Source organism: Falco rusticolus, chromosome 13 (assembly GCF_015220075.1).
Source record: "Falco rusticolus isolate bFalRus1 chromosome 13, bFalRus1.pri, whole genome shotgun sequence".
Taxonomy (NCBI): Eukaryota; Metazoa; Chordata; class Aves; order Falconiformes; family Falconidae; genus Falco; species Falco rusticolus.
Window position 1 is genome coordinate 29,500,810 of NC_051199.1, and position 20,819 is coordinate 29,521,628.

Here is a 20,819-nt window from a genome sequence, read left to right on the forward strand (position 1 = left end):
TTAAAAATGCAGTGTTCTAGCAAGAAAAGCTAAGATTTTTCCAAATAACAGCAAGATGCTTCAGAGAACAAGAGTGTAGGTAAGGCACAGCTTGAGTCTGCAAATACTACCATATATCTTAGCCAGCACTAACCAAAGTTCTACTATTTAAGGAGCTGTCTGTGAGGTATGTAAGGAAAATATAATCCAAATAAACAGGGGCTTACTCGTATTACGACAGAATCTATGGTCAGCAAAATAAAACCTTAGCTGTTTGTAATATATGATTCTTTAGCACTGCAGAGCACATACTTGGTGCTCTCAAAGAACAGAGAATCAATTTCCATTCTGATTTATTTACAGCTTATAAAAAACTAAGACACTGCATATTAATATGTGCAGCATTTGATTTCTCTTCTTAAATTGTCAGGCCTAAATTTATGCTGAATTTGCTACTTTGCAGCTGTTCCTCTGATGTGTGGTAACACTAAAGACATTATTCTGTACGCTACATTTCATTACTTGTTTGAAATGTTTTTTGACTAGCAGTAATCAGATATAATTTTAAAAAGTAAACAATTTAAATCTAAATTTTAGATTTTATTTCTAATCTAAAATGCGTACTTTTTTTAAATGTAGAAATGCATTGCTACACTTACTTTTTGCTTGCTTCATAAACATCCGTGATATTGGAGAAAAGGTGATGGCTCTCTGTTTTGGTCATCGTAAGGCTCAGTTCCCTGGAATTTTTAAACATCCGGATGAGAATCTCCAAGCTCAGCAAATAAGAATGCTCAGAAGATATCACTTCAAATATTGCCTGCAAAGCAGAGGGGGAAAGAAAAGACTTACTATTGACTACACTTTCTTTTTTTTTTTAAAAAAAAAAAAAAAAAAAGGAAAACGTGGAGGTGGTGTGCAAAGAAAAGTTATTGGATATAAGCTAGAGATTATACCGTAAATATTCATTTCTATGATAGCTGCATCATTTACTTAGAAATAAGTTATTTAATACAACAAAAAAAATTTAAGTGTCTATATTAGACTTTTCAATGCAAGCACAAACAGAGAGTTTGAAAACAAAAAACCAACTGTGATCACTCCCCATTCATACTCCTGAAAGGTGGGGTTTGCGTTTGGTTTTTTTAGCTAAAAAAACCCCAAACATGTCGGGTTTTCTGTGGTCCAGTTGGAAGCTTTGTATCAGTCATACTACTGTTCACCAGCCAGTATTTGCTTTTGCTCTTTTTTAAGCAGAAGCTGCTGCATTATTTACTTGAAAGTGTTCCTGGGTAACAGAACTCTGCTTACTCAAGCATCTGCCAAAAAGCAAAACCCTTTGCAAAATTCAGGTTTTAGTCTTGTATCAGCAGCGATATCTTGGTTACTTTCAAAACATCAAGTTAGGAGCAGGCAGATGAGAAGCTGAGCTATCTGCAACAGGGGCAGGAGCCTAGAGGCAGAGCAGACAGGAGGGGGTAACAGCCACAATCCCCTTTAGTGATTAGCGACCAGACACCAGCCAGGCAGCCCTCCAGTACATTCCCTCACCTTCCACAAACAACTTCTGCTTTATCACCCTACCACTTTCTAAGTAGCCACTGTAACTTCCATCAGCAGGCTGACATACAAAGCAAACTTTTAATGGATTTTGGACTTTGAAATCCACATCTTTGTTCCATTGGAAATTTTCATCTCTCAAATAGAAACCATTTCAGCTTTTAGACACCTTTTGCCTCCCTAGGCTTTATTTGTTGTTAATCTAACAGAGTTCTTGTATGTATATACATGGAAAAAAGTAAATAGTTTTCGTGAACCCTTCTGTCACAAGCTCCACACCAAGTCACATTTGTCATCAGTGCCACATTCCAGGCATTACTAGCACAGAATAATACCACCAGCAGAAGTAATACAGCTTTCTTCTCAATATAGCTAATGGCAATACTTGTGCCTATAGTTTCATTAGCTACTTGCAACTAACTTCCCTAAGCATTCTCAAACCAAAGGAGAAATAGATACTTTAAATGCTGCAGTGCACAAGTTAAGTATTTGGAAAGGCTGATGCCCATGGCTCTGCATATACAGAGAGAAACAGAGAGAGTGTCTTGCAGCTGACAGGCTGCAGGAAGAGCTCACTGAGATGGGCTGATGTATGTGCTTCAGAGGAACCCTGCTCCTCCAGGGACAGGTATAAAGTCAAGGGCGACTACAGGCAGGTTGAAGGTGGTCTCCCTGGATATTGCCAGCTGCGACAAACTGTACCGGGAGTGGGGTGGGGGGAGAGCAAAATATTCTGCTGGGAGTATTTGCTCCTAAGATTTCTTAAAACACTTCAAGCCTAGTGAATTCTGGTGGTGTTAAGGTAAGTTTTTCATTAAATACAATTTCTCTTGGGTATCCTGAGACTCAGTGTTCCCAGACTCTGCTTTCAAAATTACTCTTGCTCTTCTAAAAAAGTCTTCTTCAAAGAACTGAGATTTTAATAATGAAATAATAAGTTCTGGATTTCTTAGAACCTGCTTTAGCTGAAGCCTTCAAGATTTATGCAGTCCAAAGACAACTGCACTCCACAGAAAGCCTACAGGACCGTTATATGTACAAGGAAAGGAAGTCTAATGTACTTATCAGTAGCCTCTGTCTTATTACCTACCTAAAAAGCTGAAGGGATCTTGGTAAGAGACACAGCAGCAGATAGGTTACAGCTACAACATGTTATTTGCAGGAGTGAGTACTGCTGTGCAAGAAGATGCACAAACGTGATGCTTAAAATGACATTACATTGCCTGCTTGCCAACTCCCATCAGCCTCAAGAATCTAGAGCACATATACATAAATCAGCCAAACTCTGGTGGCAAATCTACATCCTGCTTGGCTAACAGAGTGCAGAAAGGTACCTAAAATGGGCATTCTGGCCTCTGCCCAGCAGTTAAGTTTCCAGTCTTCAGTCCAATATATATTTAGACAAAGATGCACATCCATCCATCTCACTAATGTGTTCTGAAAGATGGGATGTGCATGACTGTATGACATTGACATTTAATCAAGGTAGAAAGCAAACAAATTATTTTTCTACAGTGACTATATTACAATGGCAAAAATAATCTAATAGGGTATAAAAAGCAATTTAAAGAATAGATAATGAATAATTGATAAAAGGCAATTTAAAAGAAATACAACAAAAGCACGAGTTGGCAATACAGCTAGGAATATTTATTTAGGCTCTCTCTGCAGGAACAGGCCTCTAACATTCAAATAAAAAACCCTCAGGCTTGAAAACATTTTTTTGGTAACATTAAAAACTTTTCATTTAAAAGGCATCTAAAGAACTTGTTCTCTTTGACAGGATGTAAATATGACTCCCAGAAACATAGACTTAAGGCTCCTAAAGGATATGACTGAAAGAAATGCTTTTGTGTCTTAAAGCTTCCCAGCAGGAGGAGACAGAAAAGCAGAACACATGGCCTGAACTGCTGCACAGCCCCAAAAGATAAGCAAAGAACTGGAACATGATAAAAGACCCCCCAAACCATTGTACAAATCCCACATATGCAATACAAGATGTTTCTGTATTTCACATATGAACACAATAGCTGTAGGTCATGCAGCTAAATTAATATTTGAGGCTTGCTATACACATCTGTGGACTTCACAGAAAACCCCAGTCAGGTCTCACTCGGCTACACTCACTGAGGTATGTCCTGAAGATAATGAAACAACCATGGCAGGTAATGCTACAGTGTTTCTACTGAAAAAAACTTGGGGTTTTTTCCCTATTGAAGGACATACCTCAAGAACTGCAGGTATACAGTTGGCTAGGTCAGGCTATTCTTTTCAACACCTCTCATTCATTTGAAATAGACCCTGTAAGTAAGGAAGGAGGGTAAAGCAGATAAAGGGGACAAAAGGAGCAAAGAGGAAGAGGAAAGTGGATAAAGAGGACAAAAGGAACAAAGGGGAAAGAGACAGAGAGAGAAAAGGTAACTACATCAGTAATTGCTGCTGTTGTCTGTACTGTTGACAGCATGGATGCACCTACTCCATTGCAGAATGAAAGGAAAAAGGTTAGTTACGCCAGCTACACAGTGCTCGCAGGTTCAAATTTGTTCATAGGATTAGTTACAACTAAGAGGCACTGTAAAAAGCTGTTAATTTTTCCTCACTGCCTTTAAAAATGTGCCACCTCCTACCCTCTGTGAATACAAGGTTAATTTTACACCTTCCCCAGCACAGCATGCAGCAGTGCCTGCCTGCTGCTACTGAGTAGCCACCAACCATGCTACATCTGCTGGAGTGAGCGTACCTAGGCAAGAGCTGCAGCGGGTTGGTAGGAGACCTGTGGCAGGGGGTCATGCACATCAGCAATAGACAGGTTTTGTTTATTTATTCTCCCTGAGGAAAGACGGCACTTCACTCTAGGACAGAAAACAGCCCAATGAACTTGCCTTCTTATCAACAAATAGAGTATTTAATCAGGCATGCAGTGCGCCCCTAAACAAGCAACGAGAAAGAATGTTACTTTAAAGGAGTACCTCCTGTCTTTTTCTTTCTTCCTGGCTGATCACTTCAGATAATCCATTCTTCTTCACCTAAAAAATAAATCAGGTTTTTTTAACATGTTTTGTAGAAAAATGTGATTTTTATATATATATATATATATGCAGGACTATCAAAATATTGCCCTAAGAATGCAGCTGAAGAATCTATTCATTTCAGAAAGACAGCAGTGAACTAGCAGAAATGAAATAATTTTAAAAAGTTAATAACATCTGTCATTTGACTTACCAAAAGAAGTAAATTTATTTCATTAAAAACTATCCCAAGACACAAACACAGAACTACTGCAGCAAAAGCACGCACAGCTGAATCATGGTGACCCTGTACAACCTCCTTGGATTTCACACACACACAGAAGCATGAAAACTACTTTCTCTTTTTAAGTTAGGTTTCTTGACTGACACATGTACATCACAAGGTTTGTTTTCCGACTTGCCCTGGATAATCTTAGTGCCTTCATTTGTTAAACACCTAAAGGCATAGACAAACTATGTAGACAGGTAGATTGTTGGCCAAAAAATTATTCTGGAGGAGCTCCAGCTTTACTATAAACAACATGGCAAAGTCCTGAGTAAATACCCCAGTATTTCTATCCTCAACCCTACGATGACACCTCCCCCCACCCAGCACCCTACAGCCAAATCAGCCAAGACAAGTTTGCCCCAGCCCTCCGTATGCAACCATCATGAACTCCAGCTGTAGCCATTTTCCACGAAACCTAACAGATGCACTTTCATGCTCCCATTTCTCTTTCAGTCTTTTCCAAAAGCTCCCAATGCACTATCATCATCAGCTTTCTCTTCTTACTCCACTTGTTCCCTGGAATTTTAGAGGATGTATTATTCCTCATTTTATGCCTGCCTACCAGGCACCACAAATCTGAATAGGAGGCTCAACAGTCAAGATGGCACAAGAGGCTCAACAGTCAAGATGGCACAAGGTTAACAAGTGCCACACTTTGGTTTGCATGCACACCAAAGTATACACATGCACGTATATACTTGCAAAAATAACAAATATTCCAGTGCGCGAGCAATTGTTCTTGTGAACTTAATTGAACTTGTGAACTTAAGCTACAGATCCCTCACCACAAACATACACTTCTGAATACCAAGCAAGAATTAAAGTACCTTTCAATCAACAACCTGAAAGCTTTAAAGCACTCACTAGGAAGCACAATGTCACTTTTTTCTGGGTGCAGTGGAAGACGTTTCTAAAAATATGCCAACACAGGAAATACCTATGAACATATCCAAGAGATTTCAATGCTTCCTGTTAACAGAGCAACTGCAAATTTCCAGTGAGGTCACTGCGGCAACCACTGTATTAATGTTCAAAAAGTGTAGCTGTGTTTTGTGATCATTATTCTGTCATATATGGATGTGTACATAAAAGTATACATATAAATTAATTGCATAAGCAAATGGCTCAACCTTATATTCTTAATCAATGGCAACGCTTCCAAAGAGGCCCAAATATGGAGACTATTTTTGGCGCACAGTGAAAGAAAATTCAATTCCTATTCCAAAATGTTTTAGCTGAAATAGCCTAAAAATTATATTTATCATACTATGCAAACAAAAAGTTAATATAAGCTTAAGAACATAACCAGAAAGAAGAGGCCCAACACTACAGCTACTACCGCTGACTTACTGTCCCACTGGACTTTTTCCAACTCACTTATGACTGATTCAGCCGCAGAGATGAGGAGGAAAAGATGAAAAGAACAACAGGTTAACTCTGTGGTTAAGTACAAGACATTCCTCCAAATACAGAGGTGCTGGATGGGGGTAACTCACCAGAAATATTTCTCTGACAAATATAGGAAGCAGCTGCACCATAAACAATTTTAACATAAGCCCTCTGATAATGGGAGAGAAATGGGAGCTAAAGCAAAGATTAGCCCTGAAGATCCTCAACAATAAAACCAGGCAGCTTTTGTATGATACCACAGGGAAGAGGCAGTCATGGAAAGGTGACAGTGCGAGTGGCTTGGTAAAGCAACTTAGAGCAGCTTTTTAAATGAATAAGAAAAACCACAGCTGCACTTTTCCCAAGCCAGAGAAAGAGATGATCAGAAAAATGAAACACAAGATGACCAAAGCTTGGAAAGAGTTTCAGGTTAGAGAAACAGCAGTTGAGAGAACATGCAAAATCTTGATGCAGCGCTACACAAACACATTGAACCTACTGGGTATGAGATCAAATACATCAATAATTCTAAGAATTACCCATGCTATGGGACATTGTTTCCAGTGTAGATCTCAAGAATATTTGTAAGAATCATAGCAGCATTGACAGTAGTAATGAAAAGTAAACATGCTTCGTATCTCCAGGCTGTATGGTAAGGACCTCGAAAAACACACATTTAAGTTCAAAGTCCACCAGTCAGACACAGTGGTCAAACCCTGCAGCATGTTTCCCAGGGAGGTGGCGAGGTCTCCACCCATGGAAATGTTAACAACCTGGACACAGTCGGACAACTTGCTCCAGCCAACTCTCCTGAAGCAGGGGTCTGGACAAGATCTCAAGGGGACCCTTCCAACCTAACTGATGCTGTGATTCTTCGAATGCACAGTAACACACATTGTCATTATCCATACCATACCAACTGAATGCTGCATTTGTTGGAAAGTAAACACATTTAATATAGTGCACAAGTTAGTATCACTGCCTATGATTTGCTGGAAATCTTCACAATTATCGAAAGATACTTTTCAAATATATTTGGAAATATTGGTTATTCTCCCTAAATTAAACTTTTAAATTAACAGATGAAGGTTGCAAGGAACAGAGATAGTAGATAAGGTAGCTCTTTACCTAGTCACCTGCTTCACTACTGCTAGCTGTCTAATCTGCAACAGGAAGAAGGTTCAAGAGAAGAATTTGAAAGGAACTGGACTTAAACAGCACCCCATTTCAGAGTCTGTATATGTTCTCTGAAAAGCTCAATCTTACTTTCACATGGGTGCATACACTGCAGGAAGAGAGAAACATGTTTTTATTATTATCATAAAGGATTCAACAACTCTATACATGAAGGTTTCACTACTCCCCTCAAATGGCAAGTCTGGTCAGAACTGACTGCATCAGCCATCAAGCCTGTATGGCCAAAGAAACATCCTGCAGAAAGAGCAGATTCATTCTGCTGCCTCCCCCCTCTATTTCCTAGCATAGTCACTCCTAACAAATACCATAAATGTATTATTCTCCTTCTTTCCTAACATATGTTGAAACCCAATACTTTGACATTTTCCAGCTGACCTCCTGTTACAATTCCACACTCGCTTTTTAATACACACTGACAGCATGTAATTTTTCCAGGGAGTTATAAACAGAGACACTACAAGATTCAGATTCCCATATTTTGTTTTCACAGTCCACTACCTTTTCCCATATACTCCCCACCTCCATCCTTGTAAATCAAGTAAAGACACTGACCAAGTCTGCTGTGCTGGAAATCGTGAAGAACAAGCTGGTTTGTATAACTGTAAGCATGGCATAGGCATGGCTCTCTTACTGAAATGATCTTTGTACTATTTTGGTCTTGCAACAAATCAATGTTTTTGAAATTATTATTATTACTGAATAGCATTCCTCCCAAAATACCTCAGCTGTTGAACATTTAACTGCTGGTTTGCCTAAAGGCAGAAAAAAACCTGACTTCATTATAAACAATTTTTTTTGCAGCATTGAGCAAATAAACTACATTTAATGTACTTTCTTTGTTGAAAAAAAAAAATTAAAGCTAATCTTTTCAAAACCACATTGTCTTGCCTGCTTCATAATTATTGAATCAAAGAGGGATTCCTATTTCCATACCTTAAACAGCAAAAGGTCATCAACACCTGTAAGACAGCTCTTCTAAACAGACAACATAAATAGCCTTAGAAGATATTGCTGAGGCTTAATAACTAATCTATACAGGATATACAAAGACAATGGCCCCAACTGTTGAATATTCTAGGTGATCGTAGAATCACTGAATCATTCAGGTTGAAAAAGACCTTTAAGATGATCCGAGTCCAACCATTAACCCAGTGCTGATGTCACGTAACATTCCAATGCTGCATACAGAGATGAAGTTCTGCAACATTCTGCAAGTTACATAAACAAAAACCAACAAAACCCCAAACCCTTCATTTTAGGGATATCCCTCTAGAAGCCACAGAAATGATCAAAGGATAACAAAATTAACCACAGATTTATTTACAGTTCCTTTAGTCTCAAAATCATGCACATGATGAAAGCCTGTTGAAATATCAACCAGTATCATTAATTTACTAGCAGGGAAGCTAGCAAGATTACATTACTGATTAAAACAGCTGAATTCTACTTTGTTTAACAACGCTACTAAGAAAAAGCCACTGCGGATGCTTCACGGACTGTGCTATGGGTAGCAGAATACCACTGTCTGAATACTCAGCTTTTTAAAAATGGTTTCCATTAATACATGCAGTCAAATCAACCTAGAGTAGTAAGGTAGGTAAGGAGTAAGGTAAGGAGTAAGGTAAGGAGTAAGGTAAGGAGTAAGGTAAGGAGTAAGGTAAGGAGTAAGGTAAGGAGTAAGGTAAGGAGTAAGGTAAGGAGTAAGGTAAGGAGTAAGGTAAGGAGTAAGGTAAGGAGTAAGGTAAGGAGTAAGGTAAGGAGTAAGGTAAGGAGTAAGGTAAGGAGTAAGGTAAGGAGTAAGGTAAGGAGTAAGGTAAGGAGTAAGGTAAGGAGTAAGGTAAGGAGTAAGGTAAGGAGTAAGGTAAGGAGTAAGGTAAGGAGTAAGGTAAGGAGTAAGGTAAGGAGTAAGGTAAGGAGTAAGGTAAGGAGTAAGGTAAGGAGTAAGGTAAGGAGTAAGGTAAGGAGTAAGGTAAGGAGTAAGGTAAGGAGTAAGGTAAGGAGTAAGGTAAGGAGTAAGGTAAGGAGTAAGGTAAGGAGTAAGGTAAGGAGTAAGGTAAGGAGTAAGGTAAGGAGTAAGGTAAGGAGTAAGGTAAGGAGTAAGGTAAGGAGTAAGGTAAGGAGTAAGGTAAGGAGTAAGGTAAGGAGTAAGGTAAGGAGTAAGGTAAGGAGTAAGGTAAGGAGTAGGTAAGGAGTAAGGTAAGGAGTAGGTAAGGAGTAAGGTAAGGAGTAAGGTAAGGAGTAAGGTAAGGAGTAAGGTAAGGAGTAAGGTAAGGAGGAAGGTAAGGAGTAAGGTAAGGAGTAAGGTAGGAGTAAGGTAAGGAGGGTAAGGTAAGGACAGGTAAGGTAAGGAGTAAGGTAAGGAGTAAGGTAAGGAGTAAGGTAAGGAGTAAGGTAAGGAGTAAGGTAAGGAGTAAGGTAAGGAGTAAGGTAAGGAGTAAGGTAAGGAGTAAGGTAAGGAGTAAGGTAAGGAGTAAGGTAAAGTTCTGTCTTTGCCAAATAAAGGACCCTAAACTGGACCTTCTCAATTGTATTGATTGTTATGCAAAACAAAGACCAGTAATTGATCAGGACTTCCATGTCCCTCTCATGAAATGAAAAACAATGTTTAGCAAAAACAGCAAAACCCAACCAACCAAACGCAAACAAACAAACTAGCCAAACAGGACTAAATCCTGTTCAAGGTTTAGTCCACACAAATTTATTGAATGGTACCACAAAGCACAGTTTTCGCTCTGAGTTTACACACTGTTAGGATTTCAACCTGTCTTTTCAGGCTGGCATTACCTCATTCAGAACAGCCAGATACAGTAACATGCATTGGCGTAAACCGTAACTCTTCTGAGGACCTCCATCAGCACAGCTGCCAGCACCCTGTGCAGGTAAGGCCTAAGCAACCACCTCCAGTGATTGTGGAAAGTACAAAGTTAGGGTCTTAAATTCAATGCACATACAAAAGAGACATGCTTGATTATTTTTTTTTCCAGCATAGTTGAAAAAGAAAAGAAAAAAAAGTATCTTAAAGCATAAAATTGTGAAATATTAATTCCTTTGCATTTCAAAGTTGCATTTGATTTCACCTTAAACTACACTGATTTTTTTATTATTATTATTATTTTGGTGATTTCAAATCACATACTCTGTTGTGTGGCCACACGAGCCTACAAACACACTTGCACTAGAAAAAGGAAGGTGTCGGTATAACCAGGGATTCTGGCAGGAGCATCAGTCTATACCTACTAAAATTGACTGAGAAGACATGATTTATGCTTTCTTTAAGCTGTTATGAGTTACTATACATGAAACCTGAACAAAAGCTAAATTGAGACCTCTGGATTTGTATTATTAATATTTGAATAGTTGCAAACTTGTAAAAAAAAAAATTGAGACATCTTTTATTTTGGAAGGGAAAAAGGAGATGACAAACTTCAGCCAAAAATTCCAGTAGCAAATAAAAAGACCTGCTTCAATACATTCTTAGATACTCTGTCTTTGTCTGGCTATATGATGATCAAATACTCACAACAGACAGCTGACTCCATGTTGATCTCAGGGGCTTACAGTGAAAAACAATCTTTTCATCCAACTTCTGCTCTCGGGGCTCAGACTCTTCATCGGAATCTATGTCCAGAGCTTTTTCTTTATAGTTCTGATATAATACAGCATTTTCTATAAAACAACAATAGTATGTCAGTAATTGCTAGAAAGTTTGTTTAGCTGCTTTCATAAAATTGTAAGTAACACTTAAACAATGCAAAAACCCCAAATGTCAATGTGCTGTTCACAAACTCCGAGACAAAGATAGTATCTTATTTAGGATGGACAATGGTGCAGTACAGTAACAATGGATCACTGTACCACTACCAAAAGATCCACACTGACTGAATTAAATAACAGATGTGTTCTTTGTAAAAAAAAAAAAACAACAACCAGAAAACAGTTTTTTCTTCCTTGGTTTGCTGCACAATGTTTCAAAATTAGCCAGCAATTTAAAAACTGAACAAGCATGTTGAGCAGAGTCACTAACCTGGAGGTCTAGCTATTTTAATCTACAAGTCCACTACCCATGCCAACTTTCATTCCATCAGCTTTAAGTACCATCTTTGCACTTCACTAAGGAAATGATACAAATTTCAAAATTTTGAGGTCAGAACTATTCCAAATAGAAACTTCAAAGGTTGCTTGAGTAAACATGAGGCCTATGAACCTTAAGACAAAATACACTCGTTGTATCAGTAGTGCCAGCATTCATTCAGTATCATCGATGGCAACGAAATGCAGGTGTGGAGCACACCCTTTCCATTTCCCAATCTCCTTGACCACACACTCTTCTCAAAAGCAGCCAGAAAAGGACAGAGAAATTCAAGACCAGAACAACCTAACAGGCAGATCAAGCTGTTAAGAAAGCAAGCTCTAAAAGGTACTTTAGAGATGGGCCAGGCTTTGGACAATATCCAGTCCTCCCCTACCAGATAAAAGGGAAAGAAGTGAACAGTCTGGATGCTCCACACACAGGTGCAACTCCTGAGGTCTGATGCTGGACTGGGTAGGTATGTTCCACCTCTCAGACCACACAGCCCTCACCTGAGTATTATACAACATCTGGCCTTTTGTATTTGCCCTCTGGAACAGGTCTACACAGCATATATGCTTTTAAGGCCAGAAATATGTACAGCAACTGAATTCTGAGAGGCATTACAGAGAAAGGTACTAGCTGGGATCAGTTCAAGATAGAAAGGAGACATTGAAAGAGAATCTAGAAAACGTCATCAGGAGATAGTGTGAGAGAAGATGAAAGTAAGATAGAGAGCAATGCAAATGGAGCAAAGTAGAAAAGTCTTGACAATAGAAGTAAGAGGAAAAGGAAGGTAACACAGCAGCTGATACGACCTTAAGGAGGCATTAAGCAGAGAAAAGCCAAGAGAGTAGCAGTTGCTAGAATTAAACTTCCATAGACTAATAATGGAGTCATAGCCAGGAAAGATTTTTTTTCTTGTTGAAATATTGCGAATAGCAGCAAACTTGGCAAAGCCCAGAATTAACGAGTAACATTAACAGTGTTTTTCTGACACTTAAAACTTGAAGCCTAGGTAGCAAGAAAAGGATTACGAATTCACAGAACACACCCCAGCACCCCTGCCTTATGAGGAAAAGGGAGAAACACATGAACCATAAACTCTGAGAACAGCAACCTGGGCATCTGCTTGCAAGCGATGACCCCAAACCCATAAACTGATCCACAAAAGTTACATCTTGCACCTAGGGAGTCACAGGGAATATGCAGGAAGGCAGTCCCAACAGGAGGAAGAAGCCTCATTATGTAATTCTACAGAACTGTTAGGGCCAAGACAGAAACATTGATCAATTAATCTTTTAGGAAGGAATGGAATTGAAATTGGAAAGAAGCCCTTCAAACAAAACCCCATTTTTAGCCTGCCATTTTGTATTCTTTAAAACATTCCCTGAAGTATGTCTAGTGCCAAAACTATGGTTCCATGGTTTAGGCAGTGTACTGAAAAACAAGGCACTTAAGTCTTTGACTACATATGAAAGAAGCGTGCAAAATAATCTTGGAGTTCATCTCTCTTGTGATTGAGCAGATTATCAAGTCTGTACAGAAAAGGGCTTACCTTCCCCATCAAATGTCCCTTGTCCTTTCAGCATTTTCTTCTGATAATTTTAACAAGAAAGAGATATATACACATTAAAAGAATGCAAAACAATCAATGGTAACAAGAACTTCTGTTTTGATACTTAGGCACCACATTAGCAGGCCCTAATCTATAAACTTCTGGTATTGGACAAGTATTCATGAAAATAATGGTTTCACCACAGAAAGTGAAAAGCTACTCTAGCTTTCCTTCTCTCACATGCTGTTTATACATACTTGTCCCCAATGCTTCTCTTATGTTTCAAAAGCGTAGTACACTAGCTTTACAAGAGTTCTGTGAATCTGCAACTCATTCCACTGTCACTGGACTTTCCTATGAGGACAGAAGGTACACAACTGAGCGGCTCTTTTCACACACTTTGCAAAGAGCAACCACATTAAGTATTTTATAAACTAATGTTTTGAGACCAAAACAAAACTTTGAGGCAAAACAGATGTTTTGGTGCAACAGGTCATACGGTCTAAGAAGTCTGTTTTAAAAAAATGCTACTAGCAAAAAGGGGGTTGTGTGTAAAGCCAGGACAACATCACATGCTCCTATTTTAAACAAAACATACTGTTAAAGACTACTACCAAAACCAAATCACATCACCACCTCCCTACTCTGCAGCAGTCTACAATTGATTACTATTTCGCCACTTATAGCGTTTTCACAAAAGCTGCCATAACCATGATTTTTAATTTGGTTGAAAACTGATAATTATTCTAATAGCTAGAGCATTACCCTTAGCCTTGAGTACTTTATTACACAATTCCAAACTCTGCAGAAATCTACCAATATATTTTTCAAAAAGTACCAGATTATATTAAAAAAGAAATACAATATTACAATAAGATATGTTCAAGTAAAAGTATTTTCAGTAAGTCTTTATAATTTAATACATTAACATTCAATATAAATCTACTACTCCTAAGAGATTACAACCAAGAATTAAAAACGGGCATTCTGCTTTTACTTGCAGTCATTAAAATCAAGCTACAAATAAACATACCTGAAGTGGCTGCTATCAGTTTAAAAAACACATTCCGATTTTTAAAAATACTAACGTCCCAGAGGAGCAAGGGTGAAAGTTCATTTTTTCTGTCCGTCTGCCTACCTTCGCAGGTAGCCTTTACTAGGTCAAAGTCTTTTTTTTCCATGTTTACTACTTTCTGGGGAAAAGTTTTAGAACATCACTTGATTGTGGAAGAGAACCTCTATGTGTTGGGGAATCCTGCAGGAAACGCAAGCAGGAGGCTGCCATCACACATTTTTGAGCTGCCTGGATTTCAACAGAGCCCTGTCCCTGAAGCCTCCACCACTTCACTTTGAAAACAACATTTGTAAGTGATCTGCGAGACTCACCAATAACTATGAGAAGTTCTGTGGTAGCAAGAAGCAGACTGGAAGGACTCCAGCATCTATGGAAAACCTAGAGACTGCAAATCGCCGCCAGTGTCGCCTACACCACTCAAAATCAACGTGTCTCCGTTCATCACCACTTACCTTCATCCTGCCCAGGCTTGAAAATTTCTCTTTATCCTCAACAACCGCTTTAAGTATGGGCTGGGACATTCGGTTTTTTTTCTTAAAATTGGAAGAGCCGTCGAAGTCCACGCCGCTCACCACGGCTCTGCGGTAGGACGTCGAGCGCAGGCCGCGCCTCAGGGTCCCCGGGCTGTCCAGGTCTCCCTCGGCTTCTTCCTCCGCATCGGCCGCCAACGGCGCGCTGAGGCTCTCCACCATGCTGCGCACCTTCAGCACCCTCCTGCTTGCCTCCGCGCTCTGGCCGCTGTGCTTGCTCGTCACCTTTATCTCGGAGGCCAGGCTCCTGGGGATGATCTGCTGCGTGCCCACCCTGCGGGCGGCCGGACTGTCGGTGCTCAGGACGGCGGGCGGGCCCGCGGCGGCCGCGCCGGGCGGCGGGGAGGTCGCGGGGGATCCCGGCGGCGGCCGGCCCGGCGCTCGGGGGAGCCGGTTGCACTGCGAGGTTGCGCTGCCAGCGGGCGAGAGCTGCGGGCTGCCCGCGAGAGCGGTCTGCTCCCGCTGCGGGGACAGTGCCGGCTGCCCGGGGACCCTCAGGGGATGATGGCCCGGCGGGCTGCCCGGCGAGGTGACGGCGCCGTTGGCGCTAACGCCGACCGGAGCGTCAGAGGCCGGAGCGGGCGGCTCAGGGGAGACCGCTTCGCGGGCTGGAGGCCGCACCTTCCCGTTGGACACGGAGCCCATGGCGGGGCCCCTCCACGGCGCTCCGCCGCCCGGGCAGGTGCTGACGGTACCGGCCGGCTGAGTCACGGTGAAGCAGCTGCACCTGTCCCCTACGGGGAAGTCGGTGTAGAGCACCCCGCTGGGGCTCTGGTACGACTGCAGCCGGGCTTTGCTCCAGGCGCGGGGCTGCGGCCGGGGGGTCGCCCTCCTCCTCCAGCGCGGCGCCGCCTCGTCGCCGCAGAGATCCGCCTCGCCCGCCCCATCCATCGCCCGCTCCGCGGGGCGCCGCCAGCTCCCCCTGCCCGCCGCCAGCCAGAAGGGACGCGAATGCCCTCGGGGAGAGGCTGCTCCCCCCTGCCAGGAGCCCGCCCTGGGCCGCCCGGCCGCGGGGAGCGCGGGGCCCGAGCCCGTTCCCGCTCTCGGCAGCGGCCCGGCCCTCACCTCACGGCAGCGCCCGCCGGGGGCGGGGGGACACGGCCGCCTCCCCGCCCCACCTGCGGCCCGGCTGCGGCGGAGGGCGGCGCGCCTTCCCCCACTGCCTTCCGCCAGCCCCCGCGGCCCCGCCGCGCCCGGCCCCGCCGCCGGGCCCCTCCCCGGGCCTGCCTTGCCCTGCCCCCCCTGCTCCCCAGGCCGAGCGCGGGCCAGCGCCACGCAGGTGGCGGGCGGCGGGTCGGGAGCAGCGGGCGCCGCCGGCCGACCTCACCTAGCGCTGCCCAAGGCGGGCGGGCCGCGCGCGGGGCGTACAGCGGCGCGCGGGGCGTACAGCCGTGCGCGGGCGCCTGGGGCCAGCCCAGCAGCGACAGCCCCGGGCCGTGGCTGCGGGGACGCAGTGGTGCCGGCACACCAGGAAAATGCTGCATCTGCGCCAGGAGCCGTGCAGCCCCAACGCCCCCCCGGTGCCGTGCCCCCCCCAGGCCATGCCCCTGTGCCACCCCCACGGCGCCCACCCGGGCAGGGGCTGGCGCGAGCCCGCGGCCCGTGCGCTGCTCCGGCCTTAGAGAAGGCGTTGGAGCACCTAACAAACAAGTGGTGGGAGAAAGCTGGAAAAAGGAGCAGCTTTTTGTTAAGAAAACAGGACATAAACCGTGAACCTGCTCGGAACTCCAACAGGTTACACCACCCTGAAAAAATGGTGTCGGTAAAAACATAGAAACTTAACTGTAACTTTGGTACATCATAGAACATAATTAAAGGAGAACCAACTAGGTTTTGAAAAGTAAAGTAAAGCCAAGAGCATGCTTCATGCTTTTGCACGGGTCCCTGCGCATGGTGCCACCCTGCTGCCAGCCCTGCAGCCTAGCCAAGGCTGCTGCCACCCACACCACAGGGCCCGGCGCTGAGAGCCTCAGCGGCAGAGTCCCCGGCATAAATAGCACAGATAATTTTTCTATTACGTTTAGTAATAATTCCAGCGTGCCCTTACTTCACTATCTGCTTCTCTGCAGTTAAAATTGTCTCTGCTTCTGTTGGGGAAAAAATAAGGATCCCTATGTTTTAAAAGCTACCTTGTGACAGTATGTAGAACATTTAGCATGAGTAATTATTTAGCTCTGCTACTAAATGTCACATTGGATACGAATGTAAAATATAATTTAGAATGCTTCCCTAGTATCAAATTGCAAACCTGCATTATTTGTCAGGCTTCCTTCAAATGCGTGAAAGATCAAATCTAGGTATGGTTTCTGTTCCTGTGCAATGTACCCAGTCCAGATGGCAGGACAGAAACACCTGGAACAGTTGAAGAGTCCAGGCCCTGCTTTCACAGCTTGGGGCACTCTGCAATCCAGAGGTTTGGAGATGGGACGATAAAGCACATACCTATTTCCCTTAATCTTGGCCTTCACTCTCAGGTTTTCTGCCACTGAAATCAGTGGTTGAAACACGCAGGTCATTTACACCTAAGTGACCATCAGGAAATGGCCAAGCAGCTAGGAGCTGCGAAAGCTTTGTTAGGCGGAACTGGTTTCCTCACACCTGGCTGAGAGGGCACTTTGCTTTCATTACCTGCAAGATGCAAACTTGATTTCTCCACAGATTTCAACTGAAAAAGAGTAATACAAAAAGCTTTGATGTAGAGACTGGGCCAGCAACACCCCGGCAATGGCAGGTGCCTGGCTGGGGAAGCCCTGCCAGCTACTAACCGCTCCAGGGGCTTTCTTCAGGGCTGTAGACACCAGCTAGGGGGTTTGTCAGGGGGTTCTAGGGGGGTGCAGAGCTGGCCCTGCTCTATGCATCTGTGACACAGGTGTTCCTGAATGAATGATGAGAGCTCTGTCCTCTGGGTATTAGAAACACAGGTTTAGAAAACTGGTCCAGTCGCTATGGTTGGCAGAAAGAGGGGGGCAGGGAGGGATGTCGCCCCCCTGAGCGTGTGTTTAACCAAAAACCCCACCAGGTTTCTACTTGGCAGATGCCAAATCTTGGACTGCTACTTAGGAAGTTTGAAAGCCAAGGTGATGATCATGTTTGTTACAAGAAAGGAATTAAATTAGAAAAGAGAACTGTAACAAAGAGAAGGGCTATCATCAGGCTTGATGGCAAACTATTGCAAAGGCTAAGTGATTCCTGCCCCGCCCCCCCCCCCCCCAAACATACCCATGAGTACGGAAGCAGAGGAGAAAGGGCCAGGTAGCCTCACATGGGCTATAATGTGCTCTGGTGCATCAGCACATGCCTAACTTCAAGAGTGCTAATGTTCTGACTTGAGTTCAACAAAATAACTTGCTGATTGAAAGATGGGTATCTGCTTAAACTCCTGGCTAAACTTGAAAGGAGAAGGGCTGGAAAAAATATTATTAGATTTTTAATTGTTCTCTCCAAACTTGGAAGAGTTCATGTATCACTGAATCAGAAAAAAATAGATTATAAGTGCTCTATTACCTTTTTAAAGATATTATACCATACTATTTAAATTTTGCATATATGTAAAAATACTACAAGCACAGAAGGAGAAGCCACAGGTGTAACCTAAAATGCTAGTTCAGTTGACACTTAGGATTTCACAGCCTTGTGCATTAATTATAAATAAAATTCACACAGAGGATTATTCCTAAAATTATCTCTCAGCTTTCCACATGAAATTGCCAAGGAATTGGATATAGTTGCAGCCTATTACTTAACTTGTAAATCCTAATTATTAATAACTGAGGTAATCAGCTTTTACAAGATTATTCTCTTACACATACTTATTAACTATGATGCAATTGCAAAAATAATTTTGGTTTCTGGACAGCCACCTCAGTGTTCAATTTCAGACACGGTAAAAAAGAAATAAACCCCTTACAATAAGATTGCCATCATAAGAAAAGTAAAATCAACTATATCACTTAAGAGAGAAAAAGAAATTTAAATGTAGTTATTAACACCTCATACAAAGCAAGGTCTCAGTATAAAATCACTGAGGTACTTTTTTAGAAAAGAAAAAACCTTAAATTAGCTAAGTACCGGCAGGGAGAGCGTGCCTTTCTACAGGGCCCGTTACAGACAGAGCGGTTGCTTGCCAAGGGTAAAACCTGGAACGCTGTACACCCCGTCATGTCGAGAGCAGACATCTGCCAGCAAAGCTCTCAGCCGTGTCTTCACAGCCATCGGGTTAATCCAGTTAGTGACCTTGAACATTTTCTAGGGAAAATTTTAAGCAAACGCACCATTTGCTAGCAAGTACAACATACCTAAAAGCTAGTGTTATAAATCTATACCAAACCAGAAAGCGTTTCTATACCTGCTTGCCACTAAACATTCCTTGATAGCCAGAAGACTATGTTTATCATAACCAGTATGAGACAGAGATTAGCAGACATGTGCAGATATTTTCAGTGGTGAATATGGTTATTCCCTGAAAATCTACCAAGGGAAATGGAGGATTATTCATCTTTTCCCCACATCCAAATTAAGAGCATACTTATCCTCTCTCTGAAATCCAAGAGAGAAAGCATTGCTGAGACTCTGCCTTCATTTATTAAATGAATGGCTGTGCTTCAGTCCCAAATGCAGTGCTTATTATATGGGTCCTGTAGGATAAATTTTAATAGATGGCAGTGTAATCAGTATCGTACTCTACATATTTTAGATTATATTAATGTATGTATATTATTATATATACATATATAAGTATATGTATGTTAAATACACCATTTTCTCTTCTCCAGTTCCGTACAGCAGAATTATATCTTGTCACTCAGATGCGAACGAGAGATTCTCTCAAGTTCACAAGCCAACAAGTAATGGTAAGATTAAACATAACTTTGGAAAGGTTGCAAGTTTCAATATATATATTTTTGTAAAATCTTAATGTAATCAAATTAAAATGTTCATGCAGGAACTTACGGGAGATGTGTAAAAACTCAAGAGTTGTGACTATGCTTTCTGGTTAACAACAGAAGAGGAAGAAAAATACTTGAACACTTTGTATGTTCAATTTCAAAACCATTTAGAATGTATCATCAAGCTCACGGCTGTCTCTCAGGGGTGCGCTGGGCTATAGCTCTTCAGCCTTGCACATACCTAGACATGTTCAGGAAACACCTGTAATTCATTGTTTTTAAATAAACTGACTGACTTTGTTTGCTGTACGGAGTGCTTCTTAATCCATCCTTGTATCAGTCCTCTCTATCTCCCAGGCAGTTTTAGGGTGTAAGGAGGTGTGAAGCGAGACCCAGTGCCAGTGGACCGTAGCAGAAACAATTCCCATGCAGGTGCTGTGAGTTGCATTTACTTTGGAAACTGTCCCTTCCGCAAATCAGGTCCCAGACTAGCCATGCCCCTAAAACTTCAGAACAGTGCAGATGATCTTCACTGCTGTTTGGGGTCTGCAACTCTTTCACTGCAGCCAACCTCGTGCTGTCGGCATTTTCAGTGACACCTGTCCTCTTGTGTGCCTGCAAGCAGAGGTGAAGGGACTAGCTGCTGCGTAATCTGCAGTGAAATCGCCTGTATGTCCCACCTGTGTTAACTGGCAGCTATGAAATACTAGTATAAATAACATTATTTTAAAACTCTTCTCTTTTCATTACTTTGGTCTGTTTACAGTCAGCTGAAAAAGAACCAACTGTTCTCAGAAGATTAGTGCAAGTCTCTATCTCATAATTAGCATGCATGAAGGAATAAGACTCTTACTGTCTCACAAAATCCTGACCACAACAACAGGAGTGACAGAGGTCACCCCAAACTGAAAAAAAGATGAGATGTAAGTGTGATGGAGCCAGGCCACTGCTGAAATATTTCTGTCACTGCTCCGCTCTGGCAGGGCCATGAACTGCAAGGGAGTGGAGCTTGCCAGGGAAAGTAGCAGGATTTTACCGAGAAGGACACTTGTTACTTCAGCAACACAGGCAATCCCAGCGCGCTCAGAGCCATGCCATGTAGAGAGGGCAGAGCCTTCTTAGCCTCTTCCTCCCTCTGTCTTTTCTATACAACTGTACGCTGTGAGAGGTTTTACTCTGAATTACGCTCAGCTAAATTTTAACTGTAAGTCAAAACCAGCAGAAGACAGTTTCATTATTTCTATTTTCCCCTTAATTGTTTTTGCTGTTAAAATAATCA

At 42.4% G+C, this 20,819-nt stretch overlaps 1 protein-coding gene across 2 annotated transcripts in view; it reads right to left on the minus strand.

The window, feature by feature from the left end:
- The window catches only part of ARHGEF26 (Rho guanine nucleotide exchange factor 26), a 58,733-nt gene extending 42,950 nt beyond the window's left edge, over positions 1-15,783 (minus strand). The window contains exons 1-5 of one of the 2 annotated variants that reach the window (XM_037407573.1): positions 14,577-15,777; positions 13,050-13,089; positions 10,943-11,088; positions 4,509-4,565; positions 639-799 (exon numbers count right to left, since the gene is read on the minus strand). In XM_037407573.1, coding sequence (XP_037263470.1) covers positions 639-799; positions 4,509-4,565; positions 10,943-11,088; positions 13,050-13,089; positions 14,577-15,545 — 1,373 coding nt within the window. In that variant the 5' untranslated portion in view covers positions 15,546-15,777. Of the gene's footprint in view, positions 1-638; positions 800-4,508; positions 4,566-10,942; positions 11,089-13,049; positions 13,090-14,576 lie in introns of both variants that reach the window. The other variant, XM_037407574.1, reaches the window with a different exon arrangement.
- Positions 15,784-20,819: the final 5,036 nt, after the last annotated feature.